General features: G+C 44.6%; 3 protein-coding genes and 1 long non-coding RNA gene across 5 annotated transcripts in view; 3 read left to right on the top strand and 1 right to left on the bottom strand.

Moving 5' to 3' along the window:
• arl15a (ADP-ribosylation factor-like 15a) overlaps nucleotides 1-5,895 on the bottom strand; it is a 74,759-nt gene extending 68,864 nt beyond the window's left edge. The window contains exon 1 of one of the 2 annotated variants that reach the window (XM_084694655.1): nucleotides 5,641-5,895. In XM_084694655.1, coding sequence (XP_084550781.1) covers nucleotides 5,641-5,652 — 12 coding nt within the window. In that variant the 5' untranslated portion in view covers nucleotides 5,653-5,895. Of the gene's footprint in view, nucleotides 1-635; nucleotides 967-5,640 lie in introns of those variants that run through there. The other variant, XM_084694654.1, reaches the window with a different exon arrangement.
• Nucleotides 5,896-7,322: 1,427 nt separating this feature from the next.
• On the top strand, nucleotides 7,323-7,970 carry hspb3 (heat shock protein, alpha-crystallin-related, b3). Its single transcript, XM_084694656.1, has one exon. It carries the CDS (start codon nucleotides 7,386-7,388, stop codon nucleotides 7,806-7,808), a length of 423 nt encoding a protein of 140 aa, XP_084550782.1. The 5' UTR covers nucleotides 7,323-7,385; the 3' UTR covers nucleotides 7,809-7,970.
• A 528-nt stretch (nucleotides 7,971-8,498) lies between these two features.
• snx18a (sorting nexin 18a) lies at nucleotides 8,499-17,407 on the top strand. Its single transcript, XM_084694653.1, is given in 3 exon segments — nucleotides 8,499-9,428; nucleotides 9,431-10,324; nucleotides 15,580-17,407. Coding segments are annotated over 3 exon segments (1,764 nt in total). The 5' UTR covers nucleotides 8,499-8,812; the 3' UTR covers nucleotides 15,834-17,407.
• A 5,102-nt stretch (nucleotides 17,408-22,509) lies between these two features.
• Nucleotides 22,510-24,077, top strand: LOC146220115 (uncharacterized). Its single transcript, XR_014751077.1, has 4 exons — nucleotides 22,510-22,853; nucleotides 23,028-23,134; nucleotides 23,423-23,655; nucleotides 23,832-24,077. It is a non-coding gene; the product is annotated as an uncharacterized LOC146220115 (long non-coding RNA).
• The last annotated feature ends 2,515 nt before the right edge of the window (nucleotides 24,078-26,592 follow it).

The following is a 26,592-nucleotide window of genomic DNA, read 5'->3' as shown; positions in this document are numbered from 1 at the left end:
ACTTCAGTCTACTACGCAGAAGGTTGAAAAGAGATCCTTCAGTCTTTCCACCGACGATGGACTAAGGTCATGACACATTTATCAGCTTCCTCAGTAGACATCACTTCCTTTCTAGACCAGCCGTCGGTCAAGCTTCCATCAACAGCTTTGCTAATCCTTCACCTCTCCAGGATCAGGGGCGCCTCGCTCTTCACAACAACAACAACAACAACATCAAAAGCCACGCCACAGCTTCACCATCAGTCTCAACGTACCGACACCAAAACCCGTCACAGACACTAACACTGTCGATAAGATCTTACTGGAAAAACGACCTGTATGCAAGAAAATTAAACTAGATTTACATATTTCTGTGTAAACGTGCATGTGTCCCTGGAGCAAAGTGAATACATAACCAATTATTTTTTCAGTTTTAAACATTCAGAGCTCTGTACTCAACGTGCCCATAACTGGCATGCTTGCTTCAACACTTGCAGGTCCATTCATTGACCAGGCAGTGACTGCTTCCGCACACACACACACACACACACACACAAGCTGTACGGAAAAAAACTACAATACATCAATCTCACCCACACACATCTGACTGCAGCTAGCAGAGCTATCGATATATACGTGTGTATGTCTTTGCTTACCGTGTACAGCCCAATCCTACACAGGGCTAAGGAAAGCTGCATGTGTTCCGACATTGTCCCCGGCGACAGCCCGTTACCCCCGGCAACAAACAAGCTAAGCAAGCCTGTAGTAATTGAGCGAAGGGGGGAGGAGGTTTGAGAGAGAGAGCAGGGGAGACAGAGAGAGAGAGAGAGAGAGAGCAGGGGAGACAGAGAGAGAGCAGGGGAGACAGAGAGAGAGAGAGAGAGAGATAGAGAGAGAGAGCGAGAGAGAGAGAGAGAGGAACAGGCAGAGGAGCAGTGGAGCAAAATAACCAGCCGATTCAAGTGAGCCAGCAACGTGGTCAGACGGTGAAGGGATCCACCGCTAGTCCGACAGAAAAACGTTTCTCCCTAACTTGTGGCTGAGAGGAGGCGGAGGGTTGGGAGGGAGGAGAAGAAGAGGGGGTGGAGCTCGAGTATTCATTCATAAAAAATAAAAACAACGCAAATTAGAGAGGGAGATTTGGGCGGTGGAGCCCCAATATTAGATTGCTTGGGTGTATCTTCACGGAGATTAAAGGCTTAGTGATAGCCAGGACTCTGAAATAAGACCGTAAATTGGATTAGTCACCATTACACATCTACTACACAGACAGGCAGACACAGGCGTGCGCGCAAGGACGCACACACATCTGATTGAAGTGTGAAAACACTGCTGTCCATAAAAGTGGGAAGGGGAGCCTTTTATCAAACAAATAGGTGTGTATTTCCATCTGCCCACTCGTGAATAAGATAATTTGAGGAAGCCAAATCTTTCCCAAACGTACAGTCAGTCAGGATTGCTTGTTGACGTTGAGGATGTGTAGACGCTACTGTCGTCTTATCCTTAAATGAGGATACAAAAACAAGGATCAATCTTCACCTCTTGATTTTGTACCCAATTTAGAAGTTAAAAGTCAGTCACATGTTTACGATAGGGCTATCTACAACATATTAGCACAATACCACTTTACAGAAATGTCTGATAAAAATGAAAACTGAACGAAAACCTGTTTTGTACAACCAAAAATGAAAAATACTAATTTCATCAACAAGACCTACAAGCTCATGTGGAGTTCACGACATCACATGGGAGCTAAATATTTGTGATGTTTGGATTGGAATCTGCCCATGGCAGATGTTATCAGATATGAAACTGATGAGGGAAAAACCACATGACATTGCGAGGGGAACTTTCCAGTACTAGGACCTGGGAGACAACAATGAGGTCGGATCAGGTCACATGTCCCGGAGAGAGCCAATGAACTTCCACCGACCAGTCCAATTCAGAGTGTCCCTTTATGTCCCTGGTCCTTTGTTGAGGCACTCCAACCAGCGGCACCACCCTGATACAATCACTGGCCCCCCCTGGGCCACCCACCCGAGTCACATGTCGCCTGGAAGTTTTTTTCTTGTATTGCTCAAAATGTTAACTGTACAGGTCACTATGCCATTCCTCACCTCTCATGTCTCATGTCACAACTATGTCTCGTTGACATCGTTTTCCACTAGCCTATATACTACAACAACATTACAGACTACCTGAAATTCAGCTATGACTTTTGATTTTGGTGTGCAACCCCAAGATATCCTGTATGCCTCGTCAGGCCACTCCCATGGAACACTTCTGGGGGTGCCACTTGCTCCAACCTAATAAGAACTCACAAAAATGTTGTTGCTCTCGCAACGACAGTTTAGGAGGAAGTTCTTCTAGAAAATCAGGAAACAATTAAAGGTCCCTGAAGGCATCTGCAGCCAGGAGCTCCTGCACAGGTAAAGTGCTTTACCATCAGGTCCACCCCCATTGGTCAAGGCCCCCTCAGGTGATGCTGTAGACCCAGGATACCATAGATTGAAGTACAGCAGGGCTGAAGTACTGGCATGCATCTCCACTTACACAGGAGGTATTTAGGGAACAACTTCTTTGTAACTGCAAGGGATCTGATTACAGGGCGCCTTTTATGGAGATCTTTAACACGTGCATTTGCCTTGATAGATTCATCTGGTTTCCAGCAGACAAAAAGCAATTGCTCATTTTCATCCAATACTACAGGCCATGTAATAAACCGATATTAGAAAAGGGTCTTTTTTCCTTCTTCACCAAACTGAAAAAGAAGCAATTACTGGGTCACCAAAACATCAACCATCAGCTACTCATCACAAACATTTGAAAAAAGAAACTAATCCACTGATCAAAACGTCTCAGCTTCACATTAACTCACTTTGCAGAAGGCTAACTAGTTTCATGCCCACTGACGATGACTCGGATGTCTGCAGGCGAGCTAGCCAGGAGAAAGAGAGTGGTCGACAGCTAGTCCAAAGAGAGAGAGAGAGAGAGAGAGAGAGAGAGAGAGAGAGAGAGAGAGAGAGAGAGGGGAGAGAGAGAGAGAGAGAGAGAGAGAGAGAGAGAGAGAGAGAGAGGGTGAGAGAGAGAGAGAGAGAGAGAGAGAGAGAGAGAGAGAGAGAGAGAGAGAGAGAGAGCAGCTATTGTCTGGCTAGTGTGGGCCGGATGTCATCATTGAATCCAGGCCAGCCAAGCGTGCTTTGAATTCCAGACGGAACCTATACAGGTTGGAAATGCTATAAAACAGAAAAAGCCATTTTCCTGAAACTTTAAAAAAAAATCTTAATATATCTATATTTATCAATAGAGACTAATTACTAGTAAACAAATGTCAGTTAACCTAAAGAACATATACTGTACACCGATTTGGTCTCCATCTTTAGACTGGCACAATATATTCTGTGACATCAGGAAAAGGCATATGTCATAGGTCCAAAATATTTTAACTAAAAATAAATATGCATTTTCAAACATTCCACTTTAACACAACATAAAGTCAAAGCAGTAATTAATGGCTATAGTATTTTTTGATAAAAAACGCCCTAGTAGGTGTAGTTGACCTTCCAGGGCCTGAGATTCACCACATTGTGCACTTGGAGTTTGGAAAAGGTTGTGTCAAAGTGTGGAACCAGAAAGAACTGAATCACTTCCTGGACTTTGTAGCCTTTGTGTTCATGTTAGTTACTGTTTTAACACCATGCCCCCCGCTGCAGACTTACTTTAACAACGTGATTCTGTTACTTTACAGGAAACTGTGTCTATCGGATGCATCAATCAATTGTAGCATAGCCTGCCTAAGTTATCCCAATATCCTGCTTCTGTGTACACACACAAATTTGACAACAACCACTCGTCAAACTACAGAATACAACATGCATGTTTTACCAACATTCATTTCAGTGTTTAACCAACTCGTTTTTTTAACCAAACGAGTAGACTAGAATCACCACTATCAATCTGAGTGAGAGTTTGATAGTGAAGGTCAGTTTACTGATGTTTCATAACGAGGCCGGCCACAGCCTGGGTCTGGACCAGCCTGGGTCTGGACCAGCCTGGGTCTGGAGCAGCCTGGGTCTGGAGCAGCCTGGGTCTGGACCAGCCTGGGTCTGGAGCAGCCTGGGTCTGGAGCAGCCTGGGTCTGGACCAGCCTGGGTCTGGAGCAGCCTGGGTCTGGAGCAGCCTGGGTCTGGAGCAGCCTGGGTCTGGAGCAGCCTGGGTCTGGAGCAGCCTGGGTCTGGAGCCAGATCCCCAGCATGGCACAGTGGGAGAGGAGTTCCTGACCTTTGAGGACAGACGAAAGCTTGGCTCGGAAAGTCTACAGAGTTACAGCTGTGCTTTTCCTGACAACAGCAGTCTGAAAGCATACAAACGTGTGCCTTTGAGCATGAGGGCTATTGACAATGTTTGTATTGTTGTATTGAGTTGTGCTCTTATGTGTCCAATTGGACTGGTTCTAGTTGAATCCTTTTATCTGGAAACCTGAGAACTATTTGTATTCAATGTGGGCCAAACTGGTGTAACTAGCTGAGTGAAAACTGTTTGGCAGAATCCTGTCACAATAATGTCAGACAAAGAGACAAGATAGTGAGAATCCTCTCATAACCTGAATTTCTACACTTCCAATGTTTACTTTTTCATAACCAACCGTTTTTTCCCCCCATAAACATCTCAATACTCCCAAACCACAACCATTTGGGAGACTGGAACTCCATGGTGGTCTTTGTTTGATCAAATTCGCTACACTAAAGTCAGGACCCTACGTTTATAAACAATGACAAGCCAGATTACGTGGGAACCATGATAACAGAGTTGATATAACTTTGCTCCACTACGACCACACAGCGAGTGCCCTGATGACCAAAGAGTTCAAAGGTCTTTATAGGTCACACGTTTCCTTCTGTGCAGTACATGATCAACCTGGTGTGTGTGGGTATGTTACTCTGAGTTTATACATTGGCTGTGCTCGTTTCATCTTCCTGTGGTCATATTTCCCATGGAAACCCTATGGGTCTAAACTTCCTCTCTATTGTTGCACAGATAAAGCAGTGCCAATCACGACCCTAGACGGTGGGCAAAGGCCCAAGAACGTAATCTCTAGGTCCAAAGTTGGTTTTGTAGCCGGTATACGGGTAATAGCACGGGAAATAGCACTGGAAAATATGAACACCTAATATTTATACAATCACACATTCCATTAGCAATTTTACATTCCTGCCTGCATTCAGGCTGCTACGAACTTGCCTCAAGAAAGTACACCTCAATTGAAACTGCACATGTGTGACACTTAAAGCTGCCCTGAAGTTATGGTATGGTAATGGTGTAGCGTTAGTAGTTGAATAAAAGCAGCTTGCTGCAACTCCATGACACCAAGTGTTTACATTCGGTGTTTATGGCGGTAAATAACATGACGGGTGACAGTATAGAAGCATTACAGGGCGAAAAAAATATTTTAACGTATCCTATTTTGAAAGTCAACCATCACAACATTTTCAGGAAAAACGTTTAGCTAAACGTTTAAATTCGCAAATGCATGTTGATAACAGAAATAGGCTATCAAAAGGCTTCGCCAAAAAAGGTGAACACCTGGCGAAAAACCAGCGTCATGCCACCCCAAAATACACAGCGTCAATAACGGTACACTAACATTAAAAAAACACTTACCAGATAATCCATGTACTGTGACAAAAAAGCGACACTTCGAGCAAGTTGGTTTTGAAATGTAGCTTTCTCCGGTGTTACATTAAAGGGACCCTCTTGTATTCCCCACCTTTCATGGGGCAAAATAAAATCAAGCTTGAAAGGAATATCGACTTATATCTTATATCTACGAATATATTTCGTTTCGCTTGTGCTACAGCACTTGGGCTGGAGAGAGCCTCGTCCACCGGCTACGGTCCAGATTTATCTCATAATATCAGTGCTTGGTCGAGGAAACTACAACGCTACGTCATTCATAGCTTTTCTGTACGTAACATGATCAGCTGACCAAACACATGGTCCTATTTTCATTCGGTAAAGGGAACGCCTCCGTAATTTAGGGAGGAATGCTCTTCAAAGGTTGCTACGAATAAAGAATATGGTGAACATTTGAGTCATTTGCCGGTACAAGTTTGTAAGATTTATGAAAGGAAAGTTTCATAAATGGACATCAATTAGCTACTGTACATCTCATTGCATCTGTGACTGAAAAAATAGTCCTATTTATAGCCTATATATAATATTTTTATTTATTTTTCAACACCATTCCCTGTTTTGACTACATAGGCTATATATGTTTAATACTTCAAAGACATAACAACATTATCATGAGATAAGTTATATTACAACATCATTGCTCGGTCTTGAAAGAGTCCACTCGTTAGCATGCTACATTTTCCAGCCCACAGGCAGAGTCATAAGCGTCACTATCTATCTTAAGCTACAGACTCCATCACTGGGTATGAAAGAGGTAGGTTTCCACTTCACGGGCTTTTCTGGGAGCCTTACATGAAATGTAATGATGAGAGAGGAAGGAATCACGTGTCCCATTATAATTTTATGCAGACTGAATGCTGAATTATAATTCACTCCCTGAAGCCCCCACTTGTGTTCAATAATGTATGTGGTGTGCTATAAATGAAGCATCTCTCAACTGAATATGTGGGTGGTGAAGAAATCACACTGTTTTATTTTTAGAGTTCTTAGGCGCAAATTCGCTGTCGTGATAATACTATATATCCATTGAGCCGTATGAAACAAAGGATAACCTTGATTAGTTATGACTGGAGCAGTTTATGAGCTGTAAATAAACTTCTGAAGCCTCAAATATTATGTGCCATAAAACAACCGTCATCCGAAGCCTGTTCATTCTGGCCACCAGAGGGCAGGATCCACCCGAGTATGTTTTATCTACACTTCACATTGTTTTGGTAATTGCGATACTTGAACGTAGGCTACACATGGCCTACAGTTCTCCAAAATTACTTATCCAACACAGAAAACACGCTATGATGCCGTTTATAATGCAACGTATCATATTGAAAACATAGCCTACGTGTTTAATCATATTCAGCCTAATGTTCCAATTGGATTGTTTTAGGACCATGTCACTCACTTTTGCAACACAAATGGATCAACGAATCAGAAATGTCACATCTGTTGCAAGCCATATTTGCAGTTTCTCAGGTTCGTGTAACACTTAACCTACTGTTTCTATCACAAACAACATGTCTTGCCAAGCCAAGGGCTTCCCTTGTGTCCATGCAATCTTATCCTGCACCGTGGCGAGCTCTAAAAACAGACTTCTATTTCCACACACACACAGACCCCTGGGTAACGCTGTCCTTAATATAGGTCCTGTTGACTTCATCGCATTGTCAGCCTCGGTCCACCACAGCAACGCCACTACCGTCTGACAGGACGCAGCCATGGAGGCCGTGACACACTGGGTGAGCTGTCCTGTGCGCTACCAGAAACATTTTGAAGAAGGTGATCTGGAGGATTTCGTGGAGGACCACCACCTGTTCGCACTGCCAGGCCCCGCTGTCCCGGACATTAAGTCAGAACCGCTCGACCGCAACCGGCAGAGAACAGCGCCTGTGTACCAAGTGCTCCTTGACGTGTCACAGTTCAGACCCGAGGATGTTCTGATTCAGGTGTATGAGGGCTGGCTGTTGGTCAAGGCCCAGCACGGAGCCAGAATGGACGAACATGGTTTTGTTTCTCGTAGTTTTATTCGACAATATCCCCTTCCTGAGACGCTGCAGCGGGCGGGGGATTTGAGAGCAATGCTGTGTCAGGATGGGATCCTGGTGGTGGAGTCCAAAGAGCGGGTGGAGGTGGCCCAGTAAGGAGCCCTATTCCTGGGTAGGACGGGTGTGGATACGACTCTCTGACTGGATGTTAATTCTTTTGTTTTGGTTGATCATTGTAAGCTACTACTGCCTATAGTCTACAATTGATTAAAGTCCTTTGAATAGTTTTTGCCTATGTTATTAAAGTATGTTTGATGACAGACGACTCTTTTTTACTTAGTTTTTAAAGTTTTTCCCCCTCAAAATTGTAATAGGCCTATTATAGAACTATGAAAGATTGCTTGACTGACTTTAAAGTCTGAACTAAAAAAAACAAACAGATGCCGTTTATAATTTGAGAACTGACATGCCTGAAAAGTTAGGGTACGCACTGAGCGCAAGCAGTTAAAAGAATAATGTTTAAAGAATGTTTTCGAAAAATTTAGAAAAAGCAGCCTCATAGCCTACAATAGGCTATTACTGGCCTATGAAAACACATGAAGCAGGCTCGTTTACGCCAGTAAACTATGACATGAATTATCAAACCAAAACTAGTTTGTGATGTTGTATTAGAATGATACATCCACAGTAGGCTACCACAATTGGTATTTATTTATATAGTAGCCCAGTCTACTCGTAAATTAATTTATGCTACATTTAAAAACACATCATATCAGATGTGTATCAGATCAACGCCGGGCTTGATTTACGCAGCCTGATAAAAGCTGTTGCTCCTCCCTCGATTATTCAGACTGACTACGTGTGGTTGTTGAGAGAGCGAGGAGTTAGCAATGACACGGGCTGGAGCACAGCCGCTACAGGCGCTTCAACTTTACGGAGGAATATTTGGACATAAATGTACATAGTTCGTTTCCGTTTTATGAAGCTGGGAAAGTGTGTTTTTGAAAGATCCCCTCGGAGTAAATGTTAGATATTTTTTCGTTCACAGTGGGCCTTCTGAACTACAAACAGAGATTTCCAGTAGTTTGGTTAGACTGTCCAGGCTGCCCGCTAGAGTTTGCTGGCTGACTAGTTGATTTGGCGCTATCCCGTCCCAGTTGATGTTAAGTATGGCGCTTAAAGCGAGGGCTTTGTATGACTTTAACTCTGAAAACCCCGGGGAGATATCAGTGAAGGAGAATGAAATTGTGACTCTGTACAGCGAACAGGACATTGAAGGCTGGTTAGAGGGATCGAACAGCAAAGGGGAGCGCGGATTGTTCCCTGCGTCTTACGTTGAGGTTCTGAAGGACGACACAGCTTCCACGTTGAACAACAACAGCACTTCTGGAGACGGTAACCAGGGATCCCGTTACGCCAATATTCCAACCGGAGGATTTGACGCACCGTATAAAACTAAGAATCAAGTTGAGAACATCACTAAATCATCTGCACCGGCGTGTAACACTTACGCTCCCTCGGGGCAACAGCAGCACAGCTATCAGGCGAGTCAAGGGAGCGACGACGATTGGGATGATGACTGGGACGATAGCTCAACTGTAGCAGACGAGCCTGGCATTAGTGGTGGACATTACCAAGATATCGATGGCAATGGACCGTCTACTTACAGGGTGTCAACATCTTCGATGTTACGAGGCGGTAACGCTCAACATGCCAAAAGCTCCGCAACCGTCAGTAGAAATCTGAACAGGTTTTCAACATTTGTGAAGTCTGGGGGGAGGCGTTCGTCCTAGGGGAGGCAGCGGGGTTTGTGAAGGACGGAGACAAGATTTGTGTCGTGCTGGGTCAGTACGGCCCAGAGTGGCAAGAGAACCCCTATCCTTTCGGGTGCACAATAGACGACCCAACCAAACAGACCAAATTCAAAGGTATGAAAAGTTACATTGCTTACAAGCTGACGCCGAGCCACACGCAAACTCAGGTGAACAGAAGGTATAAACATTTCGACTGGCTCTACGCCAGGTTGGTCGAGAAGTTTCCCGTCATCTCAGTGCCACACATCCCAGAGAAACAAGCCACTGGCCGCTTTGAGGAAGACTTCATTTCCAAAAGGAGAAAGGGTCTAACGTGGTGGATGAACCACATGACCAGTCACCCAGTTTTGTCCAAGTGTGATGTTTTCCAACACTTCCTAACATGCAGTAGCACTGACGAGAAAGCCTGGAAGCAGGGCAAACGGAAGGCTGAGAAGGATGAGATGGTGGGGGCCAATTTCTTCCTGACCATCAGCCCTCCGACGGCCCCTCTCGACCTGCAGGAAGTCGAGAGCAAAATCGACGGCTTCAAAGCGTTCACGAAAAAGATGGACGACAGCGTTTTGCAAGTCAACGCCACCATCAACGAATTCGCCCGAAAGCAAATCACAGGATTTAAGAAGGAATACCAGAAAGTTGGGCAGTCGTTTAAAGTCCTCAGTCAAGCCTTCGAAATGGACCAGCAGCCGTATTCTGTCGGTTTGAACCAGGCGATTTCTTTCACTGGGGAGGCTTATGAGTCCATCGGAGAGTACTTTGCAGAGCAACCAAAACATGACCTTGACCCTGTGATGGATCTGTTAGCACTGTACCAAGGACATCTAGCAAACTACCCAGATATCATCCATGTTCAGAAAGGTAATAATATTAGATTCTTTACTCCACAGGTACCTCTGTTAGGGAAATCAGTGTAAGATAACATTCATGGGTGCACTCACTCATCATGATTGATGAAAGAGGCCTGGAATGATAAGAAACTCATTAGCATTTACTTAGCCTATATTTAAACAGTGGCCTGCCAGAATATACAGCCTATGCTCTAATACTCAGGTTGGAAGATTGACTAAGGTACAAATACCGTCACAGCACTTTCTCAATACACGTCAGTGAACATGGTGTGCTGACAAAATCAGTATGTCTTCATCCCCATTAGTCAGTCACGGCAGCTTTGCATTAGAGACAAGCAGGCCGTGTTTGCTTTTGGATGTTGACCACTGCCCCACACCCTGTTTTCATTTGACTGCAAAGTCACATGGGCGGGGCGGCTGGGTCACACACTGTGTGTTTTTCCATCTGGTGACCAATCAGATAGGCTGCATGAGAACCTGAGTCCCACTCGTTGCCAGCAAAGACTGTCAACGACAGAGTGAGTTGCAGTGTAAACCGCTCTACTGGAAGTGTTGGTAACTGATTTCCCCTCTCCTCTCCCACATGCTCCGTTTCAGAGAGAGCTCCTGCCTTTGTTTCTCCCACAAGAGCCCTGATAATCACTGCATTGTTTCCAAATGTCAGGTCATGATCGTGCGGGCAAACCTCCTCTGTTTACAGTACATACAAATGTAACTGTTCGATTCTGTTAGCGGAAATGCTTTGTTTAGGGAACTTGGTTCTTCCTTATTTATCTGTATAGCAGCACTCCATAAAAAGTGCAAGACCCAGACATACACACAGCAGACAAGCCTCGTTTTAAAACGAGCCCTCGATACAAGAGCAAACTCCTTATATAATCTCACGCTTGTACAGTCTTAGAAAGACCAACCATGTTTGAATGCACTTCCCTTTTCTCTGAGCGTACAGGGGGTCTCCTTTCATACACAATCTAATGGAGGCCTTGACCTACTAGTACCTACCTTAGGATGCTGCAGTCAGGCTAGATTAAAGGATGAAGCGGATTAATGCTCCATCCATGCATTATGTCCATCCAGTCCACCTTATTGGATTGACGTTGTTTTCAGCCTGTAGAGGATTCCAGAATTAGGGTAAGGGGGATGCCACTACATACATTTTTGATGTCCACAAATACGAACAGCAGGAAAATACTGATTTAACACTAAACTGAAGTATTTGAGGTCAAAAGCCGTGCCCGATTTCAGACCCAGCGACTCTGTGGTCGGGAACTGCTGCAGAAGATCCCGACGGAAGTTCTCAACGTAAATATTTGACACAAGTCCGACTATTGTTTCCTCCCTCAGGGAGACCCCTCTTCTCCCGCTTCCGTCTGTCTGAATCTGTTCAGCTGCTGCTCATCCACACCTCCTGGGCTTTCCCACATGCGCTGGCCTTTTCTTTGTTTTGACATACCTTGACGTAACTACAGCTGTAAAAGATGAACAGGTCCCTCTTAGGGTACAAGAGCTTGGAAGTTATTTGACATATTGTCCATTCTACCTAGTGGGAGTGGGAATAGCTCAGTGATAGAACATTTGCCTGTAGATTAAGAGGTTAAAATCCCCCCTCGTACGTCGCTTTGGGAATAAGACTCTGCCAAGTGAACACATTATCATAATGCATCATTTATAGTCTTTGGTTTGACGGTGTCTGTAAACGGGATGCTGTGTGAGGTGGACCACTGATGACTTATTACAGGCTAGGTGTTCAATCATTAGCTATGCCTCTCTCATACAGGAGTACTAGCAAACCAAACTGGTATCAGACACAGTGCATAAGTAGGTCAAGTGTAGGGAACTAAGCATGTTAAAGTTGATCTAGTACAAGAGCAACAGGTCCGTGCGGATGAAAATAATCATCCTTTTCAATCATCTTTTCTGAGTGTGGTTCGTATTATGGTGAGCTGTCGTCCTACTGGATAAAAGGTCAACCAACCCGTTGGCCTCGACGCATCAGGGGTTAGGTGCCGGCGTCTTCTGAACCACACAACGTCCTTTACAATGTTGTCTCGTTTCACCCTGTTCTTTTCGACGGGCCCTGATCAGAAACACATCCTTGTCCTCTTGTCCTCTCTCTACATCCTGGTTCTAACACGCTTCGTGTGACAGGAACAGATCCTGTATCTATTCATCCGTCTAAACACAGAACACACTAGACAGACAGGTTTCTGGTAGTCGTCATGGTAATGACGGGCGTAATGTGACCCTCCCCTGAGGGAATGCCCATCCCTGTTGATCAGGGGCCACCAGGGACCGTGTTGAACGAGCGAGGGGTTGACAGTTGGCTCATAGCTTCATCATAGTTCAGATATCTGAACTTTCTAATGTTACATACAACTTATATTCCCCTTTTGATTCATATCTCTATGGAAGGGTAATAAACACGTGAGATAATCCCTTGTGTGAAGTACAGCAAAACACAAGGATTGGTCATTGTTGATAATAATAACTACAGTGTTTTTCACAAGATTATAGTAGTCACACCTGTATTTGTGTCTATTAAAATGATTGTCGGTGGTTTTAGCAGATGTTTAAACCCACAGCATGTAGACGACCCAGGAAGGGGAGACACTAGTCCTGCCTCAGGCTCACTGCTACGTTGTGTAACCAGGGTTAAGTAACAGTCCTTACCGTTAACATCCAACAGCAGCGCTGCCCTCCTCCTCTCAGCCTTGTATTTTTTTATTAATATTTGTTTTGTTTGGCATTTGTTCATGCTTAATTGCATAGTTTATAAGTGAAGTGCGACAGGAGAGACGGGGAGAGAGGGGAGGAGAGAGAGGGGGGGGGGGGGGGGGAAGATAGGAAGACATGCAGAAAAGGGCCCAGGCCGGATTCAAACCCAGGCTGCTACCGTAAGGCCTGAGTATGGTAAACGCAGTTTTCCAATGAGCTATAGGGGCACCTCCAAGCGAGCTGTCTTGAGTCTGTCTCCCTGGGGGGTCAAAGTCAAGAAGACAGCCCTCTGGCCTGGGCGTTGGACACTTGGTGAACCAGTGTTGCTGAGGTAGTGTCTGTACAAGGGGAAGGACCACTTCCTCTCTTCTGTCTCTGCAGCACTGTTAACCTTCAGTTACTGCAATTAAGGTAGTACTACCTTCATCACCGCCTAATGAAATCAGATCGCTCCACAGTGGATACATCTGGTGTCATATATAATGCTGTGATGGGCTCTGTTTGGTTCTACGTTAGGTAGGTATGTGTTTGTAAGGAAACCTGAAGTAGGCAACATTTCCATTGTAATCAGTGTTTCCACCTGGGGTGGTTTGCATGTGTTTACATGAGAGGAAAGGCTAGACCTGTGACCTGGTGGAGCACCTTTCAGAATGACTGTGGTCTAGGAAACGGATGTGTCAGCTCTCACTCACTCTATGTCTCTGTCTCTTTCACTCTCTGTCTCACTCATCGTCTCTCTGTCTCTTTTTCTTTCTTATACCCCCCTCTTACTCTCTCCCTCTCTCTCCCCCCCTCTCTCTCTCTCCCCCCTCTCTCTTTCCCCCCCTTCTCTCTCTCTCTCTCTCCCTCCTCCCCCCCTCTCTCTCCCCCTGTCTCTCTCCCTATTTCTCCCCCCTCTCTCTCTTTGTTCACATGTTGTGTGTTAGAGAAGTTTCCAGATCTAGGTTAACCCTCAGCAGAGGGAGACGCTGCCAGGAGGCAGATTGTGCAGATTTTTGGGGGATGGGGGAGCATGGCTCCTCTTTTTCAGGGAGAGTCAGTGTGTTTTCCTGGTGCTGTGAGCAGTAGACTCAGCCTCTCTCCTCTCCTGCTGGCTGCTCCTTCTGAGAGCAGGCCGCATTTTGAGATGCAGTGGGAGGCAAGAGAGAGATGTTCCGGAACCAGCTAATAAAACAACTATAATATAATATAATAATATAATATATAATATATCCATTGATCTGCTACATTAGAGACGCCAGAGATCCTCCTGGATCGTGAACTGAACTTCCTCTCCCATACGAAAAGATAATCTTCCAATTGTTTTTGTGAACTGTCAAATGGGGACCTAAATATCACCTTACCACCTTGAAGGTAAAGAGAGGTTTGCCTGCCCCTCTCCAAGGGGAGATGCCATGCTGTGCTCACCTCATGACTACAGGACCGCTCTTCCAACAGCCACACTTATCCGGGCCACAGTCAACACTGCAAGCTTATTGATGGAAGCTAATGAGCTAGGATAACACCTCCAGCCCTGAATCGAACTGAAGCTAGTTTCCAGCTCCTAGATCTGAATGGTTGTATTGAACCATCTATATCTGTGTTGTAAGTGGATTTTATCAAACCTACTTGGATCGAGTTCTCTCCCATCATCAGGCAGTTCTCATCAGAAGTAGAGAAATCTCATCACACGTGTACAACATGTAACAAGGATGGATGTGAAAACAGGTTGGGTGAGAACCAGCATCTGCAAGATGCTGTGAAGGGTGTATGCGACACACATGACTTCCTGTCTTTTAAAGAACCCACATGTTGATCCGACCTCGGCCTCGTGGCTGTAGAGCCCCTCTCTCAGTATCTTCCCACCATGTCACACCTCCGCAGGCTGAGTCATCTACTCTGTACGCTCGTGACGTTGTCTGGTTAGGATAAGATAACGGAAATATGTTGAAAAGTCAACATACCTGGGATGTGGTCTTTGCAGACAGATCATCCTAAGCAAGATGGTGTTTTGGGCAACCACTGTATCTGACAACACTGAATGTGACTCAAAACCAACTTACAGAGACGTCCACATAGTTTCGATTCTCTATAAAACACAGGAGATGTTCAGCAGTTTCTGTATAACTTTGATGGAAGTTCAATAAGAAAAATCTGAACAATGGCTGTGTTCACTCGCTGATTAAGTATTAAGGCACCACAGTTTATGGTTAGATATCCCTCCCACCACATTTTTCGGATGCAGCTGCTACTTTTAGTTTTTTTTTCTACTTTTTTTTTTAGGTGGGGGGGGTGTGGGTACGTTTTGTTTAGCTACAAGTGGGAGGAGAAAAATGAGGACAGCTTGAAATCCTGAGAACCAAAGTGGTTCACATGAGTTCCTGTGGTTGAGAGATTCTAACCACCGTCACTTATGGCTTCTATATAAAACATTTGATCCTGAATATCATTACTGCTCGGTAATAATAAGTATTTTAATTAAGTTGTTTAAAAGTACATCTGAAAACGCACCATGGCTTTAGGTCTATATAAGGCTCATATAGATTTGTTCCCCCTCACCCCCCCCGACAGGAGCGCTGACGAAGGTGAAGGAGAGCCAGAAGCACGTGGAGGAGGGCAAGATGGACGGCCCCCAGGCGGAGGGCGTCAGCGAGCGCTGCAACATCATCTCCTTCGCTACGCTGGCCGAGATCCAGCACTTCCACCAGGTCCGCGTGCGTGACTACAAGGCCCAGATGCAGCACCACCTTCAGCAGCAGATCGGATTCTTCCAGAAGATCACGGGGAAGCTGGAGGAAGCCCTACAGAAGTACGACAACGCATAGGAACGCCTCGAGCCTCTACGCATCGAGCCTGGGTCTGGTGGACCTGCCGGTGTTGGAACACCTCCCCCCTCCTCCTCTCAGACCTGCTCCTGTCAGTCAGCTTAGCCTTGGTGGACGTTCTCTAACACTGGCAGCCCCGCAACAGCAACCCAGAGTCCACCTGGATCTTAGGACACACAGACTCCTCCTGGCTGCTGTATGATCAGAGGGTTTCTGTTTATACAAGGTGTGTGACGACAGAAGAGGGGAAGTCATTGTGCAAAATTTTAGACGGATGTTCTTACCAGAATATTCAAGGTCATTATGCCTTCAGTTGAAATCTGATGTGATAAAGGGCAGCCAACAGTGTAAACACCTGCTTAGGTCAGTAGGCATAGTCCAGGGAGTGGAAACATGTACTATAATCTGAGTCTTGACCAAGAGAGAGCAGTGTTCATAGTGTACACCTGATAGTTACCTTTGCTGCTTGAGGTGAAGCCTTATCAAGCTGTTTTAATCAAATGTTTTTTTTTAACACAAGTGACTTCTATGGATGGGTTGGTGTAGCTAATGTAGCGTTAGTGCTCTTTAGTGGTTTACACACTGCCTTTATGAAACCGACTACACTAATATCTCTCAATCCTTACAAGGCCAATCCTAGCAGCAGGGATGTTTACCGCAGCCGTCACCACTGTCCTGTGCCTTCTGATTATGTCTCTCTGGTCATTTTTTGTTTTATAACATCTATATATATATATATATATATATATATATATATAAAAAGGTTTCTATATATAAATGTATAAATATATTCACTCATGTTTTTACGAAGCACGATTTTGCAGTATTCAACTGCAGTTTTTGGACCCGTGAGCTGAGAGTTGGTTTGCGTCGCTAGACGGAGGGCCGTCGCCCTTTGCGATGCTCCAACGGGACCTTTCTCCCGGGTCAAGACAGATGTTGGGGCTTTGATACGCACAGAAGCAAGGGAAAAACGCTCTCTAGTGAAGGATTAGTACTAAGATGTTCCGACTACAGGATTCAATGCGGAGGACAGGACTCGACTGACAAGATTTAAAGGACCGAAGCCTTTAGAAAGCACCGGAGTTACTGAAATAAATGTTGAAGTTTCCTGAAATTACAAATAGTTTTTAAGAAGATGTCGTTATTTTTGCGCACGGTTCAGGTTGATTTGAGTTAGGTGGTTGCAGGGCTGCCAACTTTTTCAAAAACCTTGGAGTGACCCCCCCCCCCCCCCACAAGTGTGACAGTTGTGACATGCGTGACAGTTGGCAGCCCTGTGGTTGACAAATTGTCACCGGCCTTGTGGCTAGACGGCTCGTCTTTGCCTGTTTTTCTAATGCAGTCGATGGTGCAGTTTGGGATCCACCTGTACGGATAATTCTACTTTTGAAGTCCAGGAACATAATGAACCGTTAAGTGGAGAACCAGAATACAGTCCTCCATGGATTTCCGTCTTTCTGTGATTTTTGTGTCACTACCATTCTATAGAAACGCTTTACGTTTGGTTCTGTTGCTTATTGCACAATATAACAGGAGAAGTAGCCTAATCAATAAATTGGTTACACACTTTACATTTGTGCTATTGTTGTCGTTTGTAGTATCAATATAGTACTGTATGTAACTTGTTGCTAATGTAAGACAATAGTTAGCTGTAAAATGGTGTAAACCAACAAATACGATTTTTTGGATTAAATAAACAATATTGTAAGTATGTTCAAAAGAGAGAGAGAGAGAGAGAGAGAGAGAGAGAGAGAGACATGCAACAGGCCTGATTCAAAACCAGGCCACCACAGTAAGGCCTCAGCGTACACAATACACACACTGTCCAGTGAGCTACCAGGCTGCCCCTGGGCCTGTGATAGTGCAGAGCCAGGGTCAGCCCCAGGCTGGTGAGGCCTCCTGGGTGAAGGCTGGCGTGGCGTGCCAGTGACCAGGAGCTGGGGTTACCTTCACACCAGGCAGCGCTGGTGATGAGACAACCATCTGGGTCGTCTGAGCCGTGGGTCAAACACCAGAGAAGAAGACACACTGAGCAACAAAGGGTAAATATATATATTTTTTTTACCAGCTGCAGACAATGACGCTATGTTTTTCCTATGTATGATTATAACCCCATGACCAACAAGATCATGATATTTACACATGACCTCAGTCCAAATATGAACAGGGTAGCATCAGGTTATTAACATATAACTCAACGTGTTTGCTTCACTGGAACTTGGGCTTGTCTGTGACAGATTAGGTGCTGTCAAGGGCAAACAGCACCATCTTGACACTGGGGAGAGAGGGAGTCTGTTGTTCCTGGCAGGGAGTTTAGGCGTGAAGGATGTCAGGACGTGGGGATGGCAGGCCGGGCCTGGGGGATGGCAGGCCGGGCCTGGGGGATGGCAGGCCGGGCCGAGCCAACAGAGACCAGCGGATATTTGATATGAGAGTCTCTCCTCTCAGCACCAGTTGGTCCCAGCTGGTGGTAGCTATGAAAATGCCTTCCTCTATTTATCAACTTGACCGCAAGACTTCCTCTGTCGTTGATGTCATCGCTTACAGGATGTACTGTTTGCCGTTGCATTCTCGACTTGACAAGCGCAAACAGTCTGGAAACAGCGTTCCCCTTCGACTCTGCGTACAGAGGAAGCTGGCGTTCAGCTTGATCCAAAACTGAGGAAGTCCTGGACTGAGGGACTAGAGTACTTCCCTTCATTAAACGTATGTCTTTCAATTATTCATGTTGAGTTAATGAGAGCCCCGGGGGCTGGCAGATGCTGTTGTCATCCTTCTATCTGGAGCCCCGTTTACCAGACTGGTATCCCTCTTATCTCCCTCTTATCTCCCTCTCTCCTCCTTGTCTTCCTCGTCCCTCCCTCCTCCCGCTCATCCTTCTGCCTCTCTTCCTCTTCTCTCTCTCTCATCTCCTTTTCTTCCATCTTCCTCCTCTGTTCCACCTCCTTCTCTTTCTCCTCTCCCGCTGACTCAAGCCCACAACTCTAATCCTCTGCTATGGATGGACAGCATTTCTACACACACACACACACACACACACACACACACTCTCTCTCTCCACCCCCAGCACACTACCATTCAGGCTGTCTCTCAGTCAGTACAATCGACGCCGTGGGAAATGGATGTTTCCCTTTTAGCACCATCCCTTCCCACCAACTCTGTTCAATAATACAGCAGTTAACCCAATTTGTTAATGTTAAACCAGCGTCAAACTTAGCTTTGAAATCCATTTGGTTTTATAAAGGTGCTGGGACCACACAATTCATACTTCAGTGTTTGGGGGGAGGGGGGGGGGGCGAGAGGGGGGGTTGTATCTTGTGACAGGACACTGTCAATACACATCTGAGCACATTCCACAGTCACAGATAGAAAGTGTGTCGCGCTGTCAGCCTGGAAGTGCCTTTCAGGAAATGCCTTCCAGATGCTCCTCGTCAGCAGGAAGACAAATCTGACTAAATGCGACTGTCGAGGAGGAAGACACTCTGGAGGAGGATAGCAAGCGGGGAACAGTGATTCCATTCACAAAGTCTCCTCTAAAAGGCAACATTTAAGTGGACACAGTCAAAACAGACTTTTCAGTTGTCGTCGCTGTTCCATAGCGGATTGTCTCTGTTTGTCTTTCCATCTTTTAATTTATCCTGGATTCCACACCACATTTCCCAGAAAGTCTGTAGTACTTCTGTTGTCAGTAATAGAGATGACCAATAGGTATGGATTTACCTTATGGCTCTTGGCCCAGATTCTGATCCAGCTGTTTTCTTCATTCTGCAACAGGAGAACTGTCACGTCTGTGTGTGTGTGTGTTCCCCTGTTTTGTTTGGCCCCGCCTCCTCCAGGTGTGTCTCGTCTGCTCGTTAGTGGGGTATTTAGTCCGTTGGGTCATGTTTGTCCTGTGCCAGTTCATCTTGTGTGTTTCTACCGAGGGTTCCCGCGTACCTGTTACCTGTTCTGTTCCTGCTTTGGGCTCAGATTTCCCGTGCTTAGACCTTGATTGGACGACCACACTCTACCTGATACCGGATTGTACCTTCGCCGCCAGCCTGTGTACTGACCTGCCTGTCCCCGACTACTCTGCATCTGGGTCTACCTCTGTGCGTGAGCCGTGACAAGAACAAGTGATTTTGGGTTTTCTCTTAAGTTATACAGTGACTCTTGATCACACATGGAATTTATTTATATCTGTAGGTTTAATACCTTAGAATGAATACCAATAAATACCGTTAACTACAATAAAAGAAGGTTAGCAGATAAACTTCCCTCGAAACAACATTCATTTTATAAGCTGGCAGCCAGCATGTTTTCATAATGATTGAATTAGAGTCTCAAGATTCAAACTCAGATTACATGGAATTCCTGTCCCGCCCTCACATTCAATGGTGGTTGCTTGAGCCAAAAGCAAAAACGCCTTGAAAACATTTATTTTCATGCTTGTTTGTGTCTTGGGTGGTTTAAAGAAATAGATTGAGCAGGCCTGCTTTTCTAGAAAGCAAGTACAACCAGCATGACATATCTTTCACCTCAGTCTCTTCTATCTCATAGAACCCTACACAAACTCTCAGCCCTTTGACAAGTTCACGTTGGCAGGACTAATGACTTATTTTGCAACAAGAGAGTTCTGCTTTGCCTTCATGCCAACCGGCCGTGGTCATTTCACACACAATGCCATTGTATTCGTCTGAACACCGTTTCCTGTCATTGCCCAAGTTGATTAGGGCTCCCCGGTTCCACGTGACCGGTGGAGGAAGAGAATGTGCATTACTTACTTCACATTCTTTTGACATTTCTGAAAGATAGTGTGAAACTAGACACAGAAATTGGTCAAGAGGATCTGTCTTTCTGTGAGTAAGTGTGTACTAATGATCCCAGGATATCAATTCATACTAATATCAGTTTGATTCCCAGACCAGTGAAGGGACATTTCAAGGCCACATGACCAAACAATGATATACTAACGTCATATGAATGAAAGGTTCAAACAATCTCTACTAAATATACTTGTGTGCAAGTACATTCCTATATGCATGTGTTCAACACTTTTATCAGCTTGAAGGTTTAATCATTTAAGTGCTTGCACATTGTGACTCAGTGTCCTAGGATTGAGCTGAAATTGAATTCCCGCTTACGGGGCTAACAGTGTATTCACACACTGTGTATACACTGCAAGGCCTCCGCAACTGATAAAATCTTACAACATCAGCCAAACGACTACGTCGGCACAAAAACGTCTTTTTCCTCGTGTCTTTCCTCCACAGAGGGAAAAAACCTCACTTCTCAACCCACGTTTTTCGTGCACTCAAGTTCGCGCTCTCGGAATGTGCTTGGGTTTTCCTTTGCTCAGCAGATCCTGCCTGTTTTCAATTACGTCTGGGAGACTTGTGGGCCCCTGACGACAAGCTCCCTGACGACAAGCTCCCTGACGACAAGCTGGGCTGTCTGAGAGAGCATGAGCCAAGACAGGAGAGTCTGGAGGGATCTGTCCTCTGGCGCGGAGCTCTACTCTTCTGGGAAAGCCCCAAACCTCTCCCACTGAAACTTGGTTTTTGTTAACAGTCCAAACCAAACATCGTCTGGTGAGGTCCCTTAGTGAGAACCCTGCTGTTGTCAAGGTGCGCTCCCAGGTAATCCTATAAGCCTCATGCTGAAGGTATTGTGTGTGAAATGTTTGGCGTCTTATTACACTGCGTTGATTTCTCTGTAAAAAGCGTGAGCGGTGATCTGGTTTCTCTCCCGTGATTCATAAGATTGTGACGGGCTGTCCTCGGACACGGGTCCTCTTTACCATGGAAACCCCAACACGCTCGACCAGTCACTGATGGTGCTTCTATGGAACACATTTAATTGTACGTTTATTGTCTCAAGTAATCGTGTCAGGAGCAGGAACTACTCCCATGTCTTGCTTCCTTTGTGTCAGGGTCCAGTTACCTGCAGACCCTGCTGTTCTCTGCTCCACTGTTTTTTCTCTGTTTCTGTTCATGTGAGCTCCCTGGTATTCCTGTTAGGATGAGGGCTGCAGGGTTAGAGACTGCACAGAGACGACAGATAGGAGAGCATGGCGTCGATAATGCCCCTTCTCTTCAGACTGTAGACACCAAATCTGTGCTTCAACATAGGGCACATGCTCAGAATAGTTCTATGACCAGGGAGTAGTTTACTCCGAAATACAAAAGTATAAAAAAAGGGGGAGCTAATCACTATTCCTGTCCAACAAATCAAAACATTTTCTACTGTTATCTTTGATCATTTATAATCGTTTCTAGTTGTTCTGGGGTTTAGCGGGAAGTGGCAATGCATAATTAAGCAAATCAGACTGGTAATCCCCATGAGGGCGTGAGTTTATCCAGCTGGGTGAGTGGGCTAAACTGACCCAGCCCTCTTTCTGAGCCTCCACTGGCCACAGAACAGGAGACATGGCTCCTCCCACAGCCCACCAGACAATACAATGACCTCATGACCATTGATAAGAACATGATGCAATGTTGACTTGGTTTGTAGGAGTGGAGAGACACATTTGACACAGCAAAAGTGACCTTATAAAGTTGTGTTGATGCTTGGTTTTATAGAGCAAGGTTGCAAAGACTTGCTGTTTTAGGATTATTGTAACAGAATCTGAATGTTTTCACTTACACGCAATGTTCAGCGTCTGCATTTAAAGTGCCCACCGACCAACATCAGATTAAGGCTATACGTACCTACAGAGATCATTCACAGCGTTTGAACTGTATAGGCTACTGTAGTTACACAGACTCAGAACCACAGCCAAGAAAATATTACCAATGGCGGCAAGGGAGAAGCTCATTATAATAATAGCAGCCGATGATGTTTGATGTGAACAAGTGCATTTTTATATTTCTGGGGAAAGAGGAGGACACTTCCATTGAACAAATGAATATTCATTTGTATATGAGCAGTGGACTAGTTCAAAGTCATTGTAGAAGTTGCAGCTAAGGAATTCTGCTGTGGTGTTCTGTCCGTTGATCCTTGTCACTACAATCTTCAGATTTCAAACTTAAAACTACGGTATGTACTGTTTTTCCAATACTATACAGGCATAGTGAAAGCTATGGTGCTGTAATACTTTATTTTCAGTTTGTACTAAAGCTGCTATTATGTGTTCATCGTCCTACATGGAAGTACAAGTTGATAGGATTTGGTTGGTTTGTATATTTTCCTAAAGTTAAAACAATTTCCTAGGCCATGAAGTTTGGAGACCTAATTTCATACTCTCGTGGATTGTACACACACTGGGCAGTGTACACTGGGAAGGATAAAGGGAACTGACATGGCTGTTGAGTTCACAGGTACAGTGATACTCTGTGGAAAGTGAAACTTCAACTCCTAGTCAGAGACATTTTTCTCTGACTAGCCTCCATCTTACTAAGCTATAACACATCTAAACGTATGTAGATAACTGTACACTGTAGAATGTACTTGTCTCTTGTATATTTTGTTTATTAACCAGACGTATTTGAGTTAATTGTTAGTTATATCACATTATTATTTTTACATATAATTACCCAGTTGGGTTTTTAATGGATCAATCTAAGCATGGGGAAAGGTTGGCTTTGACAGTTAAATTTTTTCTTTAGGTGAACCTGGATCAAAAAGTAAAGGAGCAGCCACTAAAGTGGAAGGCCCGCTCAAGCCTGGTGGCAAAGTCAATAATCAGTTGGATGGGAAGCATATTCCAAAATCTGAAGAAGAGATGAAAACAACTATTGCAGACATTTTGCGTAATGGTCCTGGAAAATACAATGTATTTGACAACAACTGTGAGCACCTAGCCACCCGTATTCGCTACGGGGTTAACAAATCCCTACAGGTAAATTTGTCATTCTATTCTATGGAAATCTGATTACAAACAGATCCTTTTATTAAGAACCTGATGCATGCCTGAAAACACAACTGTACTGTATAACAAGGTGTCCTGCACATGGAACATCAGCTTCATAAGCTTCTAATGCTAATCCTTATGTTGGTCTTTTCTCGTTTGTTCAGGCCGAGGCTGCTGTTGATTGACATACAAAGGTAGCCGAACAATTGGGAGGAAACATGGGTGGAGCAGGTTCCTTCTCACCCAGGAAATAATATGTTCAATCTGCATTTCCCCTCCACTACACTTGTTTTTGTATTTGTAAGGAATATTTAGGTCTTCTGCACCTATTGACTGCAGTTACACTAACATCATTATCACATTGAAGAAAACCACAACTTCAAGTCACCCATTAAAAACGCATGTGAAAATGCATGTCTCAAGCATTCCTTCTTCAGTCACGGTTGCATTTTGATCCACTGACAAGCGTTTGACCCCGAGCCCTGATCCCTCCAGACCTCCCCTCAGGGGTGGAGGAGAGCTGTACCTGGCAAGAGGGGCAGGAACGGGGAGCAGTCGGCATTCTTGAGCCTCTTTTTGTTTTTATAGCCCCTCTTGCACAGGAAGCTCTTTGGTGGGGCCTCATTCATGTTGTCTGAAAAATGCTGACGACCCACGCCCCCTCTGGCTGCCTCCCACACACACACACACACACACACACACACACACACACACACACACACACACAGACACACACAGACATAAACACACACACACTCATTTGGTTTTGTCTTTGTGTCTCAGAGTCTGTTCTCTCCCACCAGAATGTCATTTATAGCTCTAATTACAACACACAAACAATATCTGGGGAAAGAGATTGTTTTCATCTTTTCTCACATCAGAGAAACCCGTTCTCTTTGATAACTGTTAAACCACTCTGCAGGTTTCTGAACTGTTTCCTGCTCATTCAGTTCCTGTTGAACAATCAGTCTTCTGGTCATGTGACTGTCCTGTACTTTGCTCCTCGGTACACTCTGTGTCACACCAGTGACATCATCATTGTCTGAGGATATGAGACCGATTATTGTTCTTCTTCAAATGAATTCCACCACAGTTGCTGAGTCAACTGCTTACTACAAGCATTATTCAAGCTCACATTACTTCTTTCAACGTCAACAAGTTTAAATAGCCTTTACTCTGAAGTGAATTCTCTGGTAAACTCTAGACCTCAGACAACTCAAGATTCAGCAACTTAACTGTCAACGTACAGTGACAACGTACTGTGGGGTGTGCTAATAATATTATACATTTCATCACACAATCTAGCTAATGGTTGTGTCTGTAGTGAGACTGTAGTCAGCCAATCAGAAGAGAAGTGCTGAATAAGGGCTTTCTGGAATGACGCCCCCTAACTCACACACACACACACCTGACGTCCAGCCAGTGACCTCTCTCAGTACCCACCTCACCACCACAGTCCCCTCAATGATTTACTAGCTAGCATGCTTCACTGGGTTCACAACACCACACTATGGCTCAATGAGTTTCATTCAACCACACACCGATTCAAGATTCACAGTGTGAACTAAAATGAGTTTTTTTGTATTTTACAGTAATGGAGAACCCCCTGTGTGTGCATGGTTGTGTGTGTGTGTGTGTGTGTGTGTGTGGTTCCACATCTTTGCGTCAGACTGGACATCTGGTATGACGTACCTTTATGGCCCCACTGGGTCAAGATGTATTGACGGCTTCTGCAGTGCAGCCAATCAATGATCTTCTGGGAGTTGACTGCTTTTACAGGAGTCCAGAGGGTGGGTGTGGCGTTGGAAGGATGGAGTTATAAGACCTAAATGTAACCATAGACTCATTTAGTAATGGTCTGAAAAAAATGAAAATACTGGACACATCAGCCTTTTTTTATGGGAACATAAAAGTCCATTTGAGAACTTGTATTGTTGAAATGTTGACTATAAATGTACTGGAAAGGTAAACATTCCTTTAACCGATATAAAGGGCCTCGTCACTGGTTTCCACTTTTGTTTCACTCAAACAGGCCATCCAAAGAAACTTGGAAACTAAATTAGAAAACACCAGCCATTGTCTCTCTGTATATTTAAAAACTCAAGGGTTTGTGCAACACATCTGCTTGTGATAAATTCTTTCAAAATTGTGGTCCAAATTCAAAACACAGTTTAAATCCTTATTTTTGGAGTCTCTTTGAGACTTTGGTTAATAATTCGATTCTTCATGATTTTCTATAACCTTCTATCTCTGTTGTCCCTGAACACATATCCATATCAATCACACCCCTCAGCCATCCTCTCTCCCTGGCTTTGGAAATCAAATCTACCATCTGGGGCTATGGGATGCAGCTCAGTTTACAGCACAAATAGACAATTGTGTTGATGGCAAAACAACTAATCCTGTTCCCGAAAGATGACAAATACGAGGGCTCTATGTGGTGACAGATTAAAAATCTCTGCGGACAATTGTGAGGACGGCGAGAGCGAGACTGTGCTTTTTAGTGGGTAAAATTGTTGTGGGTGTTAATGGGAGATGGTGAGTAATTGTCAAAAATGCCCGTGGTTCTGGCCATGTCTTTGAATTACGAAAAAAAAACTACCGTTAAAGTGATGAAAATATTTTCTAACCGGGTCACCAACGGTAAGCCTACGAGAGGAGGCTGAATGTGGTAGTAACAGCAAATGCATGGAGTCTTGTTCTTGGCCCTAAGAGCTAAGCATGCGTCAGACTCGCTCCAATAAGACAACGTGGGTGAACTCAGAGCCATAGAAAAATATTTCATCTTACGATAAACTTTAATTAAAGCTGGCTATATAAAACAGTATAATAACAATTGATAAGAGGTCCACTAATGTGTTGAAAACATGAAACAAATATGATTTTTTTTTACTATGATCAATTTACCAGCTAACTTGCTTTCGA

The sequence above is a fragment of the Hypomesus nipponensis genome, chromosome 28 (genome assembly GCF_054491055.1).
Source record: "Hypomesus nipponensis isolate SF chromosome 28, ASM5449105v1, whole genome shotgun sequence".
Lineage (NCBI taxonomy): Eukaryota > Metazoa > Chordata > Actinopteri > Osmeriformes > Osmeridae > Hypomesus > Hypomesus nipponensis.
The sequence above is the reverse complement of the archived record's forward strand: the minus strand, read 5'-3'. Positions and strand labels throughout refer to the sequence as shown.